Source organism: Ochotona curzoniae, unplaced genomic scaffold (assembly GCF_017591425.1).
Source record: "Ochotona curzoniae isolate NIBS_2020 unplaced genomic scaffold, NIBS_Ocur_1.0 contig_908, whole genome shotgun sequence".
In the NCBI taxonomy this organism is placed as follows: Eukaryota; Metazoa; Chordata; class Mammalia; order Lagomorpha; family Ochotonidae; genus Ochotona; species Ochotona curzoniae.
The window spans coordinates 17,911,466-17,933,886 of NW_024466607.1; the positions used below are offsets into that span (position 1 = coordinate 17,911,466).

At 57.1% G+C, this 22,421-nt stretch overlaps 1 protein-coding gene across 5 annotated transcripts; it reads right to left on the minus strand.

Moving 5' to 3' along the window:
• Positions 1-1,771: 1,771 nt before the first annotated feature.
• TKT (transketolase) lies at positions 1,772-19,732 on the minus strand. 5 transcript variants are annotated; one of them, XM_040994630.1, is made up of 15 exons: positions 19,549-19,731; positions 11,730-11,847; positions 10,790-10,903; positions 10,438-10,535; positions 7,776-7,799; positions 7,440-7,631; positions 6,300-6,418; positions 5,341-5,534; positions 4,917-5,081; positions 3,973-4,129; positions 3,754-3,884; positions 3,068-3,151; positions 2,870-2,963; positions 2,248-2,370; positions 1,772-1,966 (listed from the first exon to the last, which is right to left on the minus strand). In XM_040994630.1, exons 1-15 carry the CDS (start codon positions 19,653-19,655, stop codon positions 1,791-1,793), a joined length of 1,896 nt encoding a protein of 631 aa, XP_040850564.1. In that variant the 5' UTR covers positions 19,656-19,731; the 3' UTR covers positions 1,772-1,790. The 5 variants fall into 5 exon arrangements, with proteins under 5 accessions (XP_040850564.1, XP_040850566.1, XP_040850563.1 ...); XM_040994632.1 differs by lacking the exons at positions 7,776-7,799; positions 10,790-10,903 and adding an exon at positions 16,468-16,493 and having other exon boundaries at positions 19,560-19,732; XM_040994629.1 differs by lacking the exon at positions 7,776-7,799.
• Positions 19,733-22,421: the final 2,689 nt, after the last annotated feature.

Here is a 22,421-nt window from a genome sequence, read left to right on the forward strand (position 1 = left end):
ACTTCCCTCTGCTGCCCAACTCGCTAGCATCACAGTACCAGTGATGGCCACGAGGTGGCGGCTACCCAGGTTCACTCCTCGAGGTTGCTGCTTGCAGATCGTGGTGGATTGCTTTTTTTATTCAAGATTTATTTTTATCTACTTAAAAAGTAGAGTTACAGGGGGAGGAGGGAAGAGATAGAGGGGTCTTCTATTCACTGGTTCACTCCCTAAGTGACCACAACGGCCAGGCTGGTAACAGGTTCTTCTCCCGGATCTCCCATGTGGGCATAGGGGCTCAAGGATTTGGGCCATCCTCTGCTGCTTTCCCAGGCCACGAGCAGGGAGCCGGATTGGAAGTGGACCAGATTGGAAGTGGACCAGCTGACACGGGAACAGAAACCCAAATGGGACACAGTGCTGGTTCTTGGATTTCCTTTTTCTACTTTAACAATTTACTTTTTTTTTTTTAAAGATTTATTTTTATTATTTTTTTCATTGGAAAGGCGGATATACAGAGAGGAGAGACAGAGAGGAAGATCTTCCGTCCGATGATTCACTCCCCAAGTGAGCGCAACGGTAGATGCTATGCCGATCCAAAGCCAGGAGCCTCTTCCGGGTCTCCCACGCGGGTGCAGGTTCCCAAAGCTTTGGGCCGTCCTCGCCTGCTTTCCCAGGCCACAGGCAGGGAGCTGGAAGGGAAGCGGGGCTGCCGGGATTAGAACCGGCGCCCATATGGGATCCCGGGTGTGCAAGGCGAGGACCTTAACCACTGCGCCACCGCGCCGGGCCCTACGATTTACTTTTAATATTTTGGATCATATAAGAAAAGGCTTCAAAACTCCCAGCAAGACGCCCACCCCCTCTGCCACTGTAATTCCCAAGTGTGCCAGGCGGGTGGAGGGCTTGTGAACTCCCCTCCTCCTGGGCAGGGCTCTCAGGCCCCTCCAGCCTTCCAGGGCTCCCACAGCCCCAACCAGGGCTGGCAGGTGCAGGACAGATTTCGGCATCCTAAGATCTTCGGCTACCCGAGACCCACCTGCTCCCTCTGGAATTCTTGTGGAGCAATGCCCAATCTGACCCTGCAGTTAAGTGGGCAGCAGTTTGCTGGGTTTGACAGGCTTGTTCTGTCAGGTGGCCAGATCTCCAGATGGCCCTCTTCCTCCCCAAGGACTCCGAGGGGTTCCTGGTGGCCCCACTAGTGGCTAGGTGGCCTTCCAAGGGGGGTTGGGATTCTGGCTGAGCCCATGCAGCAGAGGGCAAACACACTGTGGTCACCTGGAGCTTGGGCGTCGCTCTGTTCCAGTGATGGCAGCGGCCTCTGGACCAGCTGTCAAATGCAGCAAGGCCTGGGACTCCACATTCTGAGAAGTGGCAGGGGACGGTGGTGGATGGCTGGAGGAGGCCCTCCTTTGCCCTGTCACCGCAGCTCCATGCGAACCACAGGTCTGCCCTTTGTATCTCTGCTGCTCCCAGGAGACTGACAGGTTGAGAGGGTATGGCAAGTGGCAGCCCCCAGCCCCCTCCCTCCCTTGGGCCTGGCTGGTTGAGTACGAGGTGGGGATGTGGGTCATTTGGGGCTGTGTTACGGGGTGGTTAAGGAAGATGCTGGGCCCAGGGGTGGAGACTCCCGAAGGGCAGTGGGTACCTAGTCCTGGTCCAGAATCAGCCCCAGCCTCACTCACACCCCACAGAACACCTCAGGGCCAACTCATTTTTTTCAAAACATATATTCCCACTGCTTTGGTACATCTTGGAGCACCTCCGTCAGAATGCCTCAGGAATGTGTAGGACCCCAACCCTGCCCTCTTCTAGGCCTTTGCCACAAGGCCCCGCACAGCTTGGGCGATGGCATCTTTGTCAATGCCAAACATCTTGAGCAGCTCGGCTGGCTTCCCACTCCTTGGCACCTGGGCAACAGCCAGGCGGGTGACAGTGATGCCAGGTTCGCCTACTACGGCAGCGGACACGGCCTCCCCTATGCCACCTGGGTGGAGGAAAGCAGACAGGAGTCAGATGAGCGTGGTCTCGGGGTGAGCAGAGGCTAAGCTGGCCACCACCTTTCTGTTGTGACCAGGACAGACACCACTCATCAAGCACAGCACTTGTGGCTATGTAGACACTCAGCATGGATTCTCCAGCTGGGTTCTTTAGAACAGCCCCAACCTTCTGCCATCTAAGCAGACAGGACAGGGCTCATCTTCCCGGGGCTTAGACACAGAAGGGAGATCTCGGATGCCCAAGCCCCTGTGTCCGCCTCTTCCTTACCTTCATAGTAGTGGTCCTCCACCGTAAGGATCCTGCCCTTGGTGGCACGGGCACTCTCCAGGATGAGCTTCTTGTCCAGTGGCTTGATGGTAAAAGGGTCCACTATGCGGATGGTGATTCTCTCTGTAGAGGACGGGACACGTTCTCAGAGATGTCCCCCCAGCCAAGAGCTCAGGCCTGGCCCCGACCCAGGCAGACTCAGCTGTGGCCACCAGAGAGCCTGCACTAACCCCTGCCCTCTGCCCACGGGGGAGCCGGTGTCCTCCAGCTCTCAGCACCCACTCACCCACCCACCTCCTCCAGTGACTTCCTCCTGGCCTGTGGGACCTCAAGCTAGCTGTGCGACTGGGGACTGTCCATTTTACAAAAGGGACCAGAGGACCCATGGATTTTGGTGTCTGAGGGTGGTTCAAGGACATGGAGGGTTGACTGTATTTTTACATACAGATGAGTAAACTGAGGCAGGGTGATAATAAATTAACCAGGGCCCAAGCTGAGCTGTGACTCTAGTTCCACTGGCAAGTGCCAGGTGGTGGCTCAAGTTCACATCACAGCCATTATGTCACATGGATCGTCTTGTTCTTGCACCCAGCCCGTGGCATCTCGGCCCCCTTCTCCTCACCTTTCTTGAGCACCTCGGCGGCGGCCAAGGCCTCGTGCAGGGTCACCCCAGCTCCGATCACGGTCACCTGGTCATCCTTGTTCCTCTGTACCACCTGGGGGTGCCACAGGGACCAGTGAGGTGGCTGGGAGTCTGAGAAGGGCAGGTCCAGGCCTGGGCCCGCAGAAGGGTCTCACTGGGGGTAGGAAAGGCACCGACCTTGGCCTGTCCGATCTGGAAGTCCTCGTTGTTATTGTAGATGATGGCATTCTCTGGGCGGCTGGTCCGGATGAAGCAGATGCCCTGCCAGGGGGAGGGACGGGCCGGAACCCAGAGATGACACGGGGCCAGCGCCTCTCTGGAGGAGCCGGCCCGCCTCCAGCCCAGGGCATCTAGTGGTCTCTGCCTCCTGGCTACTCCAGCAGGGAAGTGGACACGCTGTCCTCTGCAGCCTACACCTTGCTCCTCAAGGAAGCTGCCCACAGACACAGGGCAACTTCCCACAGGAGAAGCTTGCCATCTGCCAAGGTGCATTCCCCACCCCAGTGCACCTGTCGGGCAGGGCACCTGCTCTGACAGTGGGGCCATGGCAGTGTAGCTCCTGCTGGGGACCTTGGGACTAGGCTCATAGCTTTCCTGTCTCAAGTGGGGGCAAAGCAGACAGGTTTTACCCACCAGACTGGGAGAGGCAGCCAGAGCTCTCGGCAGAGAAGGAGTATGGTGGCAGCTAGTAATGCCTGCCATGGTACTGCAAGTATTCTACAAGCAAGGCCAGGAAATGGCCCTTGGTGGCATGGGGCCTGGGGGAGTGAGTGACCAGCTCTGTGCCTGCACCCCAGCCTCTCTCTGAACCCCCTGGATCAGAGCCAGCTGCCACCCAGAGGAAAAATAGCAGTGGGACCAACCTTCGTATTGGCTGCTAACTCCACCGCCTTCTCAGTAGCAACTGCATCGCTTGGGTAAAAGACGGTTGACATGGGGAGGGAACGGAACATGGCCAGGTCTTCCAGGGCCATCTGGGAGGGCCCGTCTTCCCCTAGGGTGTGGGAAAGTAGATGCTGAGTAGAACACCCCCTGGCATCCCAGCCTCACCTCCTGCAGGTGGGGGATCTTGACTGACTCACCGATGGACACGCCGCAGTGAGAGCCGCACAGGTTGATGTTGCTCTCAGAAATGGCTGCCATGCGGATCTGGTCGAAGGACCGCGTGAGGAAGGCAGCAAAGGTGCTGCAGAAGGGCACCGTCCTGTTGCGTGTGGCACAGCCCACTGCGACACTCACCTGGAGGCAGGCAGGGAGGGTAGAGTTAGCCAGCGCTGGGGCACAGCAGGTAAAGCTGTGGCCACTGGGATGCCGGGTTCTGGTCCTGGCTGCTCTGCTTCTAAATCCAGCTCCCCGCTAACACACCTGTGCTTGGGTACCCGCCACCCATGTGGGAAAACAGGATGGAGTTCCCGGCTCCGACCTGGCCCAGTCCTGGCTGTTACAGCCATTTGGGGGAGTGATCTAGCAGATGGGGGGCTCACGCACCTCTTCCCACCCATCCTCCCCCACAGCACAGTGAGGAGTCCTGTGCCCAGACGCATCCTCCGATGCTGTAGGTGCAGTCACCAGTCCCAAGCCAGCTGCCTTCCCTGCAGCTCTGGCACCTGCCAGCTGACATCCTTAGCCTCTGAGGACCTCCACAGCCTGCAGGTGTAGCCTGAATGTGCAGGAACATCAGGACATAGCAGTGCCCCTGCTTCACAATCTCAGCCACCAACAGGGCTGTGTCCCTGCACGTGCCAGGGTCCAGCATCACCTCACCTCCACGCTCCTCAGGATAAGCAGAAAGGGCCCAGGGCAAAACAGGGCTCAGCAGACCTGGGCTGCTAAATCCATCACCTCTCTGGACACAGGCAAGACCCCCAAAGCTGGCTACTCAAGGTCAAGGCTGGACCCACCTATTCTCGGAGTTCCCCTAGACTGACCTACAGCCAGCACCTGTCCAGTGGGACGGGAAGGCTTCAGCCCGTCCCCTGTCCCCCTCAGCTCTCAAGCCTGCAACTGTGGCTGGATCAGCACCCACCATGTTCTGCTCGGCAATGTAGCACTCGATGAAGCGGTCAGGATGCTCCTTTTTGAAGAGCTCTGAGAAGGTGGAATTCTTGGTATCACCATCCAGGGCGATGATGCGGTCACTGCCGTGGCCCAGCTTGGCCAGGGCCTGTCCATATGCCTTGCGGGTGGCTATCTGTGGGGAGGTGAGACATGGGGGTAGAACAGGGAAGACCAACACAATGTTAGCTCCCCCAAGGCAGCCAACCACTGGGAGTCCCTCAAGTCTCTGTCTTCGAGGTCAACTTGAGCTGCCAAGGGTGTCCCAACAACCCCAACTTCCCCAGGCCTAAGACAAGAGGCGGATGTGACTGTGGGCAAAGCCCCTTGGAGTCCCTGCCCACTCATCCTGATTCCTCCAACAGCAAGGCACAAAGCCAGCCCAGAGCCCTTACTTTGTCCCCAACTTTGTAGTTGGGTGGGGAGGGCATGCGGATGTTGCTGATGTCCACTGAGGGGGCGTCCTCCTGCGGGGGGGTCGCCAGGATCTTTTTCTTGCTCTGAATCTGGTTGTAGATTTCTTGGATGACCTGATCGGCCATGTTTTTGGGCAGTGGCTTTCCGTGCCAGGACTCCTTATCTTCTATCCCTGCAGGTGCCACAAGAGAGCCAGGGTGAGGTGGGACGCTGCAACAGGGCCAGGGAGCTGTGGCAGGCAGCCTGGGGACAGAAACAGCCAAGAGACTTCCCTTGGGGAGGGGAGAGGAGATCATCGGAGACATGCAAGGCCACTGCCAAGGTCAGGTTTCGCCCTTGGTGATCCCTGCCTGGTCTTACAGGAGCCCACAGTGGGTGGTAGGAAGGAAGGAACCCATTGTTGCCATGTCCCCCAGACTTGGCTGTCCCTGCAGCATGAACAAAGCCAAGGACAGGGCAGGCCTCCCTGGAGCTCAGCATCCCCCCCGGCCACCAGGAGCAGGAGGGGCTCAGAGGACACCTGAGCAGGGGATGGGGCGCTAGCATAACACATGGACCAAGTCTACCTAGGCAGGCAGTGGGCAGAGAAGCTGATCTAGGGACTGGAATTCAGCCCCACCTCCACCCAGGCCACTGAATTTTTTCTACCTCCACCTCTAGTCCCACTGTCCCATCTTTAACGTGGGCAAGGGCCTGCCCTCTGGAGTCTTCCCCTAGGTGCCAGGGAACATTTTGTAGGCCTGGTGCCTTCTTCCCAATGCTTGTAGGGCAGCACTCCAGGACAGGATGGTAGGGGTAGAATCTGGGCACCGTGGTGATTCCTCCCACAGGCACACCAGAGGCCAGATCAGAGGCCCCCAGAAGGCAGTCCTTCCTCTCTGGAGCCTGGGATCCATGTAGTCCCCACCGCTACCCATGGGCCTCGCACTCCACTTGCCTGTGATTCCGCGGCCCTTGAAGGTCTTGGCGATGATGGCCGTGGGCTGGTGCTTGGCCTGCCCGAAGGCCTTGCACAGCTCCTCCACGCTGTGTCCATCCACGATGATGGCATGCCAGCTGAGGGCAGAGAGGGGAGATGCAGACGGTGAGGGGCTGGCCAGGGCCAGTGCCCAAGTGTTTCCTCCCACAGCTGTGGCTTGAGCTGGCAAGCCCAGAACATTCCTGTTTTCAATTTGGGTCTTGTTTTGTTCTCACATTATTTTCCCTCCTTCTGTTTGCCTTCGAGCAATTTCTCCTTTTTCCAGAGTGAGTCAGCTCCCTTATTGCTTTTCATTCCTGATCTGCTCATTTCCTACTGGAGGCCGTCTCAGGCCCGGCGTGCCGGCGTGCCGGCGTGCCGGCTCCTGGCTCAGTACTGAGCATGCTCATGAAAACCTGTGCAAGCCACACGACCCCAGGGCCAGGAGCTACTCCTGCTCTTTTACTTACAGACAGGGCAACAGAGGTACTTCTGCAGCTATGAGCCACCCCCCTGGTACTTGGGGGAGCAGATACAAGCCCTATGTACCACATCCTTGCCCAGCAACCTTCTGCTTGTGGTCCCAGGCACATCCTCAACTACAAGGTCAGCCTTGTGGTAGGGAGGCCTGCAGAGCCTGGTGCCCCAGTCTGCCTTGCCTACAGCCTCCCTACCCCGGACCCCAAAGCCAATGCCAATGAGCCTGGAACCAGGGTTCCGTCAAAGCCCCAGCTGCACAGGCCAGGGATATGGAGGTGAGGGCTCCTCTGGCTGGCACCCACCCACTCACTCAGAAGAATCTGTCTGCTTGGTAGCACTGGACTTTCAAATCCATCTGGATACCCTCTGTCTCATTTTACTTCACAAGGAGGAGCCTGCTGTTCCTTCTCGCAGCCTGGCTGGCTGGATGAGATACTGGACGCTCTCCCTGGCTGCTGGGGTGAGCCCCAGCTCACTCATGTCCGAACACCACTCCCTCCCTGCTGGAGAACAAAGTGAGATAGCAGGCCCTTCGCAGCTGCACTTACGCAGCTCAAGAGATGTGCTTGGCTGCCCCTCACACCTCCAGCTCTGGCAGCTGCAAGCGTCCCCAGGGACTCTCAGTGCCCCTGTACATACCCAAAGGCCTCACAGCGCTTCTGGTAGACGTCCACCTGGTGCTGCAGTGGGGCAGGATCACTCTGGCCCAGGCGGTTGACATCAAGAATGGCGACGAGGTTGTCCAGCTTATAGAAGCTGGCGAAGGCCATGGCCTCCCACACGGAGCCTTCCGACAGCTCGCCATCTCCCAGCAGGCAATAGACGCGGTAGCTGCCAACAGAGGTGGGACATTGGGGGCTGCTCCCAGACCACGTGCTCTATGGGCAGGATCACATGTGGTCGTGCAGAGCAGGCACGGAAACAAGTTATTGGGCCAGAGGTTCCGCCCCCTGGCAAAGATGCTGCTTGGGACACCTCCATGCTATGTTAGAGGGCCACCTGCACAGCTTGGGAGGCAGCAAGTGATGGCTCAGTTAGGTCCCTGCATCCATGTGGGAGATCGGATGGAGCCCCTGGCTCCCTGGCCTTTATTTTGTCCCAGCCCTGACCGCCACAGCCAGGCAGGGAGTGGGGACCATCAGATGGAAGATCCATCTCTCTATCCCTCTCCCTTTCAAAGAGAAAAAGAAAATATTTAGTTGTTAAAACATAAAAAGCAAGAACGGCTCCCTCTCTGGGCCAGGATGAGGGTCCTGGCAGGGCTCGTGCTGAGTGCGCTGTGTGGAACCCGCTCCTCTAACTCAGCATACTCACTACCTTCCAAAATCTGTGGATCAAGACACAGGTTAGAGGGTCGAGGGTTTTGAGGACCATGATATAGGGCCCCATGGTGGCCTGGCCTGTCTGCTCCCTGCTATGCAGAGACACAAACAGCATGAGCTGGGGCAGGCCTTGGGGATCTACTTTTACCCTGCACAGCGTGCAGCTTTGTCCCCAGGGGATGAGGCTGGTGCCTGGTCAGACTCAGAGGTGGCGCAGCTGCCCTCCTGCTGCAGGCAAGGGCCTCCCACGGCTGCAGGATTAGCGGAGCAGGCCTGTGAGGCCTTCTTCTACCACTCTGGGTAGGCCCAGGCCGGACCAGCAGGGGGCCAGAGTCAGCATGACTCGGCACTTTTGCAGGCCTCCAGCAGGGGGCGGACTCCCGCACCCTCCACCTGGCCAGCTGGACAAGGCCAATTGGGGATCCCACGTTTCAACTATAGGAAGCAGGTAACTAACCAGCCCCCGAGAGGGGACTGAAGACTGAGACAATCAAAATAACTACCTTGAGGGGATGAGTCAAAGAAACTAATGGTGCCCATCCCCCCTAGACTTCTGGCTTGAGGCTAAGAGGGCAATCTCAGCACAGCTTCAGGTGGAGGCTGGACCAGGCTCGGGACAGGCCGGTGTCCTACGGTGCTGGGAGACACGGAAAGGGGGCCCAAGAAGGCTACACTAACCCTGTGCTGCACGCTGTCCGAGCTGTTGGATTTAGGGGCAGGCCCTACAAAATGCCCTTGGTGTGAACTAACCCGAGGGGAGGAGAGGAGCTTGAAGCAGAAGGTCAAGGTCGTTTGCATCCCTGCTATTTGGAAACCACCTCCGATGTCCAGCCACAGATGGCTGCTTTATAGCATACCCCAAGACAGAATGTGACACAACCCTGCAAACCAGCTCTGCGCACCCACGGCAGGAGAAAAGGGACATGGCAGGGTTTTTTTTGGTAAAAACAGAAGATCAAGTTACATATGTACCAGGACGGCACTACTTAACGTGTCTGTTTTTTTAATGATGATATGGAGGAAACACACAAACATATTAGATGCTAGCCACCTCGGCGTGTCTGGATGGGTCTGATAATCTTGACGCCTTGCCACCACCCCCACTCGAGGCAGTTTGAGGGCCCAAACCTCAGCCAACTTGGTCCCAAGCCACTGTGCTTCTGGGGAGAGAGCTAAACCCCTCTCCCTACACTAGGCTTGTTCCATTATGTTAGGGTCAGGCCGTGATCCTTGGCAGGGAATTATTTCAAGCAAGTGTAGAGAGCGATTTACTCACAGCTCTGACTCTGTGCCAAGTCCAACTGTCCCCAAGCACACAGCCCGTTCTGACCCCCTCCATCCTGGTGAATCACCTCTGGATGTAGTTTAGTCTGCCCCAAGGACTGCAAGTGACCCAGGCCTGGGGTGTCAGGAAGGGACCCCTGAGGTCTGTTGGAGGGAGACCCAGCTTGGGAACTGCTGCACACAGCAGGGGCTCCCCCAGAGCAGCCTCCAATACAGACCCCCAGTCTTCTGACAGTCCAGGCTGCGACCCTGCTCCTAAAGGGGGCGGGTGGGCTGACTGCTCCTTCCCGCCCCCCAAAGGGGCCTAGTAACTCCTGGGACTCCCCAGGGACCTTCACAGGGCAGCCTGGTCACTCTGAATATGGACTGCAAAATCCTCCCATTGACTAGGTCAAGCACCTTACCTAGTTTTCTTGTAAGAGGGGTGGTAACTGGACCTAAGCCACTGTGTCCCCAGCTCCCAGGGGACTTTATCAAACAGTAGAAGCCAGGGAGGGAGCACAGCCAGGGGGCCAGGAACCAGACTGCACTTGCCAACCTGTGCCCCAGACAGCAGGTGAGACCCCGGGTCACAGCACACAGCCACCCGGGAGCTCATACCTGCATGGGGTGGTGAACCCCCCTCTCCCCTGACCAGGCCACTCCCCAACCATTTCAGGTTCAACCTCCCCAGTATTTGCTCCTTATCCAACTGATAGCAGCTGGCACACAGGTTGCCAGAACCCATAACCCAACCCTTTCCCTCAGATAAAGACAAGTGGCTCAAGTCAGGGCCCCTGGTGCTGAACTGGGTCTGTGGGGTGGGGACGTAGGTCCAGGCCCTGGACTTGTAACTCACTCCATTCTGGACAGATTCCTCCTCTCTTCAATGGCTGGTCATGGCCCCAACCTCCACTGGTCCTTAGGACAATCCCCCTAATAACTACCACCATCACTCCCAGATACACATAGGCAAAGGAAAGTGCCCAGGTCAGAGGACCCTCCCAAAACTAAGCATGGGAGGGCAGGGAGTTGGGTAGGGTGGCCCTTACCTGGCTTTGTCGAAGTACTTGCCGGTGTAGGCCATGCCACACGCGGCCCCCAGGCCCTGGCCCAGGGAGCCAGTGGCCACGTCGGTGAAAGCCTGCTTCTGTTAGGACAGAGGGCCACGGTCACTCATAGGATGGTGAAATAGCAGTAAGGTCCCAACTGGGGCCACCCAGCCTTCTCAGCCATCCCTCCTCCCACCTAGGAGGGGGCTAAGTTCCTGTATGTGTAAGTGGACACCACCTCCCCAGGTGGCAGGGAGAACACACAATCCCCAAACACCCGCTGCCTTTGTCTTTAACACCCCTGTCCCCCTGAGGTCCTGCGAGGCCCAGGACCCCTGCTGGGCACACTCACCGGGACAGGATGCCCGTCCAGGTCAGAGCTGATCTTCCTCAAGTTCAGCAGCTCAGCCTCAGGCAGATAGCCGGCTTCCGCCCAGACGGCGTACAGGATGGGAGCTGCATGGCCCTGCGTAGGGACAGGGTCGGATACTTGGAGCTATTCCCACCACAGTGTGAGCCCCAGAGCCACACCAGCTGGAGGATCCATCCCAGGGAGGAAGCAAGCAAAGGCCACACCCCCCTTTCATTACTCCCCAGCCTCAAGTTTCCACAGCCAAGGCTGCCTGGGCACCGCAGACAGGCGCAGGGGGCACAGCTGGGTACAGCGTGGGCCAAAACCCCGGCAGGCAGCCGGCTGTCTTAATCCCTGGTCTCTGGCATGTGGTCTGTTTGGACAGACTTCTAAAGCACGGAGGGCTGCCGAGCCAGGCCCCGGGGACAGGTGGATTCCGGGGTTTTGTGGCTGGGATTCTGAGCTGCAGAAGCAGACCAGAGTCACCCCCCACCCCCACCCTGCAAAACCCAGCCGCAGGGAGGGAGCGAGGAGTGCTGGCACCATGCAGAAAGCCACAACGCTGTTACACCAGATGCAGCCTGCCTGCCAGCGCCCAAGCTGGACACTCGGCACTTCCATTGTCCCCTTCCTCATTCCTAGCATTCAGAGCCTTGCTTAAGTCCCTGGGCTCTGCAGAAGAGTGACTGGCTACTCCAGGCTCCCGTTCTTTAACAGCGGGGTCCAGCTGGGAGTAGGGCACTGAGGGACAGCCGGTACAGGCAAAGGGAGAAGTTCCTGGCCTCCTGACATGTGAGACAGGGTCAGGCGTGGACCGGTGGAGATGGAGTGGGGACAGGCGTCCTCTGAAAGCACTCGCTAATGATCCAGGGCCCGGGGAGGGGCAGAGGGAGTGGGGATGGACACCCAGCCACAGGCCACGGGCAGCCAGGGCTCTTACCTTGGAGAGCACGAAGCGGTCGTTGTGCGGGTTCCGAGGGTCTTGGGCCTTGTAGCGCATGGTGTGGAAGAAGAGCACAGCCATGATCTCTGCAGCGCTGCAGCATGATGTGGGGTGGCTGCGGCACGGAGAGAAGGCAAACACGGGTGTCACGGGCCTGCATGCCCGGCTCTGGGCCTGGGAGTGCATGAGCTGTGGAGGACCCCACAAGCCCAGCCCATCAGAAAAGCACTTGTTTTTGCTCAGGGGGATGGGGATGGCTGGGAATGGAAGGACATATAACTCAAGGAGACCACTGTGGATGGCTTAGGGACCAGGGCCTATCACACCTTCCCAGGGGCAGTACTGTGGCTGGGTGGAAGCTGGAAGGTGGCCAGGGACCCTGCCTTCCCAGCCCCCAGGGTGCTGGTCCTCTCTGAAGCTAGGGGCAAAAGAGCTGTGGTTCCTGGAGCTACCACAACCTCCCAGCAGCCCAGCAGCCTGCAAAACGGGGCTGCATGTTCTCCAATTGAATCTTCTGGCTGACCAGACTACTGGGTTTTGAAAGGTGGCATTCCCAGGGCAGGCTTCTATGCAGAATTCAGAAGGTAAAAAGCACACAGTTGGACCTTCTACAAAGTCTGCAATCAGGAAGAAACAAAAACCCTTCTGCCTGGACAGGCTAGAAGGGCTGGGGGTGACCAAAAGCAAGGTCCCGCCCTTCCATCCACAGAGCAGTGGGATCACGGGGTGCCCCCTTCCCACGTGAACAACTGAATGGCTACCAGGCAAAGGGTTCAACACCAGAAAGTGCAAGGATTGCATCATTAGAGAAGCCAGCCACATCAGGTCGCTTCAGAACCACTTGTGTCATCAGTCTCTAGTCCAGATGCAGGCGCGGTTCCTTGCAGGGTGGGACTGCAAGGCTCAGCTGGCCTGGAGACCCTGCGGTCCATGTGGTTGCAACACGACCCTAGGCTCAGGGCACACAGGGCCACCCAGCCTCCCCCGCGTGCAGCCCAGTCAGCTCAGCCCTCTGGCGCTGCTTGTCAAGGCTCTTTACACAACATGGCCAATGCCAAGCCCAAGGGTACATGCAGCATCTGGGCTCCACACCAGCCCCCTCCCACTGGGGTTAAGGGTGAGTCACTCCCAGCACAGACAGGTTAGTAGAGGAATCCAGCAAACTGTCCATGCTGGTTTAGTATCCACATTCCCCACACACTGTCCTCTGATACTTAACCATTTCTAGGAACTCCTGGCCAGGGGGAAAAGACACTACACCTGAAAAAGGGAGGAGGTGAGGACATGTCAACAGAGACCCTTTCCTGTGTGTGTGTATGGCGGGGGGGCCCTCCTGATCCTTCACCTGCTGAGACTTGGGCTCAGGAGTCTCCTGTTTAACCACAGCAGGCTGCTCCTCTGCCCCTCCCATGCCATAGGAGCCCCCCCTTTGCAGGCCAGAGTCGGGGAACATGTGGGTGACTACTGAGCCAGAGGATTGCTGGAGTCAACCCCACGACCCATCAGGGAGGGTCTCTGGGTGGGAAAGGGTGAAGCACACACAGCACTTTTGGCCAGTGGCTGACTTGAGCTCAGGCCCAGTGGGAGGAGCCTGGAGACAAGCACAAGGTGGGAAAGGAACTACAGCAGCTGATTTTTCCCTCCCCAGCCCAGACATTCTGCAGTCCCCAAGGTTGTAGCACTACCCTGAGCTGCACTCTTCAGTACACAGCTACAGCCTCAGAGGCTGAACTTTTCCTGTAACCCCAGCTCACCTGGGCGGGCACCTGCAGGAGGAGGCCCCACCCCAGGTGCTAGGTAAGACACACCTGTGGCTGCATGCAGCCGGGCTAGGGACGGGAGCCCTGGAAGAACTGACTGCAAGTCCTTCCCACACCTTTATGCCACACACACAAGCAGCTCTGCCTGTCCCCAAACCTTCCCCTTGGCTCGAAGAGACTATATACAAGCCCACTTGGTTCTGCTGGGGTGGCTAGGTAGCAGGGGCGCGCGTGCCCACTTGCTCACAGGCCAGGTGCAGGAGAGGACATTTCTGATGAAACTGGTGGGAGGCTAGCCTGAAAAGCAAAGCAGTATTTACATATCAGTTACCTAGTTGGGTGGGGCCAGCCCTCTCCCCTCCCAGGGCTATTATGGAAGTGATTTCAGACCCAGAAAGCCCTGCACCCAATCAGCAATATCCTAGAAATATTGTGGGAGAGGCGGAAGAGCAGAGGCCCACACCAACAGCCCTAAAACTCCAGCAGATGGGGCAGGGGCCGGCAGGTGTATCCGCTTCAGTTATTTCACTTTGCCAGTTTGCTCCTCTCAGTCTCCTGTTTTCTTACACAAAGAAGCCCAGCGTATCAGGGCCCATCCAATTGACCTCAGACATCCCAGTCTCCACCTTCTTCTGGGCGTTCCCCAGCCAGAAGGATCTCACCAATTCTGTTAGTGCTTACTCCACCTGCTCACAGCAAGATCCCTCACCCTTGGGCGGGGGAGCTCTTTCAAGAGATAATGAAGAAAAAGTCACATTCCTTGCAGAAACTAGTTCAAGTCCCACTGCTCCACTTCTGATCCAGCTCCCCACTACAGCCTGGGAAAACAGCAGGATGACCCAAATCCTTGAGCTCCTGGCTCCTGGCTCCTGGCCGTGGACCAGCCCAGCTCTAGCTCTTGTGGCCATCTGGGGAATCAACCAGCAACAGATAGATGGACGATATCTCTCTCTGTCCATGTAACTAACTTTTAAATAAATAGATTTTAAAAAGAGATCTTGGATATCAGCTTCCATCCACAAACGGTTCGCCCATCCCTGCAGACTTGACCTGAATCAAGCAGGGTTTCCAATGAGTGAACACACCTGGGAACTGTAATTGATCACAGCCTTACCGAGGCAACTCCCAAAGCTCAAAACTACAAAAAAAAGTGGGGCCAATGCATGCTATTGTGCAGTAGGCTAAGCTTCCACCTGCAGCGCTGGCATCCCACATAGGTGTTGATTTGTGTCCCTGCTGCAGCTCCATTTCTCATCCAGCTCCCTGCTACAGCCTGGGAAAGCAGCAGAGGATGGCCCAAGTAAGTGCTTGGGCCCCTGCACTCACGTGGGAAACCCAGATGGAATTGCTGGTTCCTGGTTTCAGCCTGGCCCAGCCCTGACTGTTGCAGTCTTTGAGGAGTGAACCGGAAAATGGAAGATCTGTCTTTTCCAAACTCCGTTATTCTAAATGGAACTTGGGGGCTAAATTCAGGTGGCAAAATATATTCTGAATAACCTGGAAAAAATAAATTTTAAAACAGGAATATTTCTAGGAAAAAGTAATTTACCAACTGATTATAACAACAAAACCAGAAAATTTGAGTAATATTTTAACCATGAGGCAACGCAAAAATAATGTGCTGAAGATGCACATTCCCAAAGACCCAGCAGCTGCACTCGTGGGTACCAAGTGGAACATTCATGAGCAAGCACCTAGGAAAGAAACAGGGCTGGCCCACTGCGTGGACAGCAGCAGGGTCTGGAGTCACCCCTGTGCCATGCAGGACAGCCTAGGCACCATGTGCACCTGTACCAGAAGACACGACAGAAGTGAGCCTACCTCAGGGTGACCTTGCCTCACAAAGCACCATGCTGAGGAACCCCACCGGGGAGCAGGGGGTCCACACCATATACAGATGTATGCAAGTGGGGATAATGGAAAAATAATGAAAAATTGAGGGGGCAGTTCTTTCTGGGAGAGGTGAGGAGAGACACCCAGGTGGAGCTCCTGGCTCCTGCCTGATCCAGGCGTGGCCACTGTGATCATCTGGGGAACAAACCGATTTTTTTCAAAATCCTACATTGTCTTCATTCTGGGGGTGGTTACCTACAGGGTCATTATTTTTTTCATTTGAAAGGCAGAGATTTGGCTCACTCTCCAAATGCCCACCCCAGCCAGGGCTGGGCTAAGCTAAAGCCATCTTGGGAATCAATCCAGATCTCCCACATGGATGGCAAGGATTCAAGGATGTGAGCTATCTTCTGCTGCCTTACAAGGTGTACATGAGCCAGAAGCTGGAAATGGAAGCTGAATCAGGATTGAAACCCAGGGACCCTCACCCAGGGAATGCAGGCGTGCCAAGACTGAGCCACCTAACGCCCGGAGCTGGCTGCTACCTGACAAAGACCCCTGGTGTCTGCCCGAACCTCAGGCTCCTCTCTGTAAAATAGAATGAGGCGTTGTGTACCTACAGTGTGTCGTGGTGTACAGGAGTTGGCACTGTGCTCAGGAAATGGGGCCTTGTGTTCCTGCCGGTAACTAGGTCTCACCAGGTTTTGTGCACAGGCCTGCAAGACCAGCCAGCAGCACAGTGAGGCCACGTGCAGCCCGGTGACCAGTCGGCTGCAACGCACCATCACACACCTTGGAAGAGCCAGATCTGACTCCTGCCACCCCTAAAAGCAACACATGTACATACGATTGGTAGTTCCAGGGAACTGGGGAGCTGGGGGAGAAGAGGGGAAAGCACTGGGTGCACATCGGGAAGATGAAATCTCTGCATTTGTTCAAGATGCACATGGCACCTCAGTAAGGTAGCGAAAGGTTTATTTTTCAAAGGAGGAAAAAAGTGCAAGTCAGGCTCAGTTCCCAGGTACCCGTCCTTCCCTCTCCCACTATACAGCCTTCAGCCTACAAGGGCCACTGACTCTGGGGCTAGATGCCCCCCAGTCCCACCAGGGGCCCTGTGCACCCCAACCACCCTTTATGCTGACATTGGGGCCAAGAATGAAGTCAAAGTCTGCCTAAGGGTTGGGCTCTGGGCAGGTCCTTGCCTCGAGGCATGCTCCAGGCATGCAGGGCAGATAACAATGGAAGGTTTTGTGGGCGCAGGCTGGCCTAAATCAGCTAAGTCCAGGGGTCAGAATTAGCCTGTGTCAGCCAGACCCTAACCCAGGGGCTGCACTGGGAATCCAGTGCTGGCCTCGGCCATGCCGAGTTCAGAGGTCACTCGGGCAGAGAACTGAGTCGGCTGCCCTCACATTGGGTTGAGCAACACTTTCCTAGCTGCTAATGCCACCATGCTGAGCCAACCCCACCACACTGGCTCTGGCCTGAGTCAGCCTAAGGAGGCCCTAGGGGAGAAAAAGACCTGGAGGGCCTTCTGAGCCCTCAGCCTAAACACTGGCTAATGCTGGGGTTGGGTGACAGGTCGCTGCCACTTCAGTGCATGTTGGACACCACAATGTGGTGCCAGTGACCGCAGAGGGTGGGGCCCAGCCACACTCCTGAAGGACCCGGTTTAAAAAAACATCACCTGTCCACAAACTTTTTTTTCAAGAGGTGAACGGGCAGAATCTGCTTAAAACAGGCAAAATGCCTTGATTCCTGGTGTCCTAACACATTCTTCCCTGCAGGGCTGGAGGTGGCCAGAGCCTTTGGAGGATGATGAGGGAGCAAGGATCGGGGACAGACCCTGTTGAAACTCAGACCACCACCTTCCTCTTGACAGCAGCCCTGACACAAGGCCTGGCCCAGGAACTGCAACGCAAGCCTGCCAGACATTGAAAACCGGGAAATCTCTGCCACCAGGCTGCCTGGTTTCACTTCTGAAAGCCTGGAACAGCAGGGCCCTGGCTATGCACTTTGCTCAGCACACAGTAGGAGATGACCCCAAGAGAAGCTGTGGTGGCTACTGCGGGCACAGCCACCGCCTCGACAAAGAGCCCTCTGTGAAGGCTCCGTTCCTCCACCTCGGGGCCCTCAGTGTAGACACAGAAGCCAGTGTCTGCACCTCCCAGAGCCAGGCGGGGCCCGCTGCACCCAGGGTGGCCTAAGCCACAGGCAGGAAGGCAGCACCTTCCCTACCCATGAAACCAACAACAGTCCAAGTCCTCCCTGGTACAGTATGAGGCAGCCTCAGTGTGTGACAGCGCCCAGGTCACCAAGTCCCTCAGCAAAGGCGAAATCCTGAGAGCACTGCTGTGGTAGCTGCCATAGCATCCCAGACTGGGATGGGGGCCTCGGGCGGAGTCTTCACCAGGGCTGGACTACGGGTGGTGGTGAGGGAGGAGGCGGGGCCCTGAGAGCACAAAGGCCCGCCTGGGGCTCAAACCTGCCTCGGTGGCTGTTAGCACACAGACTGCCTCTCCATTTCAAAATTCCTCTTGTGACATGGGTTGCACAGGCTCACTGCTACTTCCTTTTAAAATTGAACTTTCTCTAGTAGTCATCTCGATGCACACATATACAGAGTAATCACTGATGTTACAAACTCCCTCCCTTTTCTCCCTGCAAACTAATACTGGGAGCTCAGGAATGGCTACAATGTAGCTGTGGGCTTCACTCTCAAATGGTCGGATGTCAGGATGTCACAGAACTCCTCTTCGGGAGCTCCCTGCACTTTCTCCAAGTGCCTTTCCACAGGTGCACATCTCTCTGGTATCCCTGCACTCTCCAGCCTGTGCACCTGCTGGGCAAACCTGCTAACTCCAGCCCCAGTGACCAGCTTGTCCAAGGCCTATAGCACTCTGACCTCAGCTCTCACTCCAAAAACTGTGAATATTATGCAGCCCACCCCCACAGGCCTTTCTCAACAAAGAAAGATGTTGAGTCACTCAGTGACCTAGGAACTACCGGCAGGTCCTCTGCTGCCTTGCAAGGAGCCTGCATGGGTACCAGTAGTTAGCTGGGGAAGTGCTGACTCTCTTAGCTGGACCTGCAGATCCACTGGGTGCCAGGCTGGTGGGGAAGAGCAGGGGTACAAGGAGTAGGCAGGAGATACCCCGCACATCGGACAGGACCTGTATGAACCCACAGAGATAAAAGGTCCAAAGTGTGGGTGGAAGCAGGAAGGGCAACGGCTTCCAAGAGCTGTCCAAAAGGGTATCTTAAAGGCACAAGAGAGTGGGTGCGTGTCCACCTTGATGAACAAAAAGGATTCACTTCTTGGTTGTACGCTCCATAAAGCATTGGTCAGAAGCTGGAATCCTGTCTTTGTTCGGAACACACAAGCTGATGAGGAAGTCTGAGGAAATGGCCCCATACTGCCCGTTAGCCCGGCCTCCCACTAGCCCAAGGCTCCCAGCCCGCAGTCTCCATTTCACAAAGCATCTAAGTGACCATCCCTCCCCGGACCCCAAAAGGTATCTGCCTCAGACCAACTAAGAGTCAGAATGGGGGAGGGACAGTGCACCCAAGGTGGTGCGCCTAGACCTCCTCCTCCACTGGGTCCCCTCCTCCCTGTTCACCCAGGTTCCCAAGTCTTCTGTGCCTCCGGGCCCACTGTCTGGCTGAGCTTTGATCTTGGGGCCTCGCCTTCAACCCGGGTGCCAGGGTCCTGCCTCCACGTGCCGCCGCCCTTCCCCCATCCGCTTCCATGCGGCGCAGCAGCCCCTGCTCTTCCCACTTGGATCCCAATTCCAAGAGGGGTGAGGAGCTTGAGCAGTGACGCGGAGAGAGGAAACTTAAGGAGCAGACAGGCCTGGGTCTCGGAGCCCTCTGGCAAGGCCCTGGCTTCCAATCCAAAGGGCCGCGTGTGACCTTGGGCCACCGATTGCCTCCCCCAGCTGCAGCTTGTGCACAACATGGAGGGACCAATCGCCGGGACTGGGACTCACCCGCCCCAACGCAGCGGGGCAGCAGAGCCGACCGAGGCGCACGCTACACCAGGGCCAAGGCTGCTGAGCCTTGGAAGCCGGGGTAAGAGTGCGCGGCACCGGTAGCGGAAGGCCCGGGGCCACGGCGAAGAGCGCGCCCTCGGTTCTGACCGCGCCCCCGCCGGTGCCCGCGTGGTGGCCTCCGTGCTGCACGGCACGGAGCAACGCGCCGGCGCCCAGCCCGAGCCCCGCGCTCACCCCGAGCCCGCCGCGGTGGTGGCCTGGATGGAGCTGATGCGCAGGCGGTTGGCTGTGTCCTTCAGGGCCTGCAGCTTCTGCTGATCGGGTTTATGGTAGCCTTCCATGGCGAGGACGCGACGGCGCACGATAGCTGGAGAAGCGGCTCCCGAGGTGGCTGACTGCTGCCAAGGCCTCGCGCCCGCGCCGGCGCGCGTTAAGACTCCCGGGACCCGCCTACGGGGCGGAGCTCCGGATCACCCCAGGCCGCCAGCTGCACCCGCCCCGCCCCGCTCAACGGGGCCGGCTCCGGGGCTGCTGCTCTTGGAGCACAGGCCGAGGGGTGCACAGCTCCGAGCTCCGGGTTCTGGGCCCTAGGCTTGGCTGTTAACTGACAAATGGATGTCTATGTCTCTTGCTTCCCAACCCGGTCCTGGGCGGAACTGAGACCCGAGCCTTCACTGCTCCTCCCATACCGCAGCTGAAACTTGGCCAGAGCAATGGAGATCGCAGGCTGGCCTAGCAATTAAGCCGGCTGCGTGCCAGATGGGAGTGCCTGGGTTGGATTCTGGGTCCGGTGTCTTGGCTTCCGCTCCTGATAATGCAAACCCTGAGAGGTGGTGGTGATGACTGCGTGGGATATCCGGGTTGGCTTCCAGCTCCTGGAATGAGCCCTGGGAGACTTTGAGGGCGTTTTGGGGGGTAGTGTACAGTGAGTAGGAGCTTCTCTCGCGTTCTTTCTGCCTCTCAAATAAATAATAATAAAATCACAGTATTGGAAGTGCTGAGCTGTGCCTCTTATGGAATACCCCGGGGCCCTAGGGGACTGTCCAAGCGGCTGAGAATGCTAACGTAGCTGTGATGGTAAGACCAGCAGGTGTTTGGCTCCCAGATGTCCACTCAGACCCACATGTAACATAGCTCCCAGCTCCAGCTGGCCCTGCCCACAGAGGCTAGCCCTGTGACATCTGCTGGTTAGGAGTAGGGACTGCGGTTGGATTGGCCCCAAACTGTGCATGCCCTCCTCAGAGGGCTGGCAATGCTCTCTGACCTTGGGCTGCTCACTGGTAAAGGCCACCATTGCTTGAAATCAAAGTGCCACACCTTCCAACAGTATGTCCTGGGGGTATGCTTGTAATCAATTTTAAGCCTCTGTTTCCCCAACTGCCCCACCATGGCACTAGGGCTTTGGTAGTCATGGAGATAAAAACGTTCCCCACTGAGGGGTCTCATCTGGTACTCCGTGTTGGGTGGGTGGGGGCAGCTCATCCTGGGCTTCTTTCATCATGCTTCAGGAGCTGTGCATCATGTCTAAGGTCAGCTTTGGAACAGAATTCTAAGCAGGTTGCAGGCATTTCCCATTTCCCACCTCTCCCAGGTTCCAGGACATTTAGAAGATTTGGGTCTTCCCTGGCTTCCCACTGACTTCTCCCACCTGCTTCTGGCCTGCTGCACTCACCTCCCATCTCTCTTCCAGCCTGGCTCTCCCCATGGCTTAATTCCCAAAAGGTCTCACTCCACCCTTTGAATAAAGTTCAGGACCCGTCCCCCAACATGCACATACACACACACACACCTCTCCTGCCAGTTCCCTGTCCACATGCCCCATTACTGATTCATTCTAACCACACTGGCCTTCTTGCTTTCCTTAAGGAACAAACTCACTCCCACCAAGAGTTTTTTGTGCCTGCTGTTCCCTGAATCAGCCATGCCCTTCCTGCAGCTTCAGTGGCCATGGCGCCTGCCTCAGCCTCTGCAAGGTTCTCCTGTCCCCATTATCTCATGCCAGCAACAGGAGAGCCAAGATACCTCCTCTCCTCCCTGGTTCTCCCACTAGGAACAGTGTCACATACACAGTGGGATTCCTATAAATGCTTGTGCAATGAATGTTATGAATATGAAGGGCTGAGGCCGAGATCCCATGGCCGGCAGGTGCCAGAGCTGACCCAAGGAGAGAGGGCATGAGGGAGCCCCAGGGGAGGGAACCTGGCCACTCCAGCCCTCCACACTAGCCTTTCCAGGAGGTGAGACACAAAGGTGCTCTGTTGGCAGGTAGGAAGTGGTACAGGTGTCCTGCTACCAACATCAGGTGACAGCAAAAGCCACAGGGACTTTTAGAGAGCAGAACCATGTGCTGCAGCCCCAGCCATTTCCCAGGACCCATGCAGCAGCCAGACAAAGGGCACACTCAGTGGAGTTAGAGGAGTCAGTGTCAACCCCCTAGGAGTGTCTCCTCTCCCCACCCACCAAGAGGGATTGGAGGAAGAAATTGGGTGTAGGTGCAGAGAGGGCCAGCACACAGCCTCCTATTGTTAGTGGTGCATGACACAGGGGTGGCTTTTGGTCCCCAGGGCTATGGCTGCCTGGGGCAGAGTGGGTAGCTGCACAAGTGGGAGCTACACTTGGCAGGGAAGGGTGATAGAATTGCTCTATACCTGGAACTGGAGGGGGTCTTGTCCCCCAAGCTCTGGGGGCTGTGCTTGAATTGTGTGTGAGAAAGCCCAAGTCTGAGAAATAGCTCACTACACACACACACACACACACTGTTATACACCCATACTTCCACAACTCTCACACACCCTGGATCCCTCACATACTCACACCTGCTCACACACACGGAACCTCCTGCCACACACACACCCCTTCCTTGTGCTGTGCTAGACTGCATGGCACTGCTGACTTTAGTCAAGGCCTTTCCCCTTGGCTGAGGCTCAGGGCAGAGCCAAGGTCTGCTGCTTCTTGTGAGCCCTGGGGAAGTGGCCACATCCCCCGACACCACAGCCCAGGCCCTCCCAGCAAACCATTCCTTCTCCACCCTCACCCTGCTGTTGCATCTGGGAACTCTGTGCCTGGGAGAAGTCCCAAGGGAAGCTGCCGTGCAACCACATGTGCGA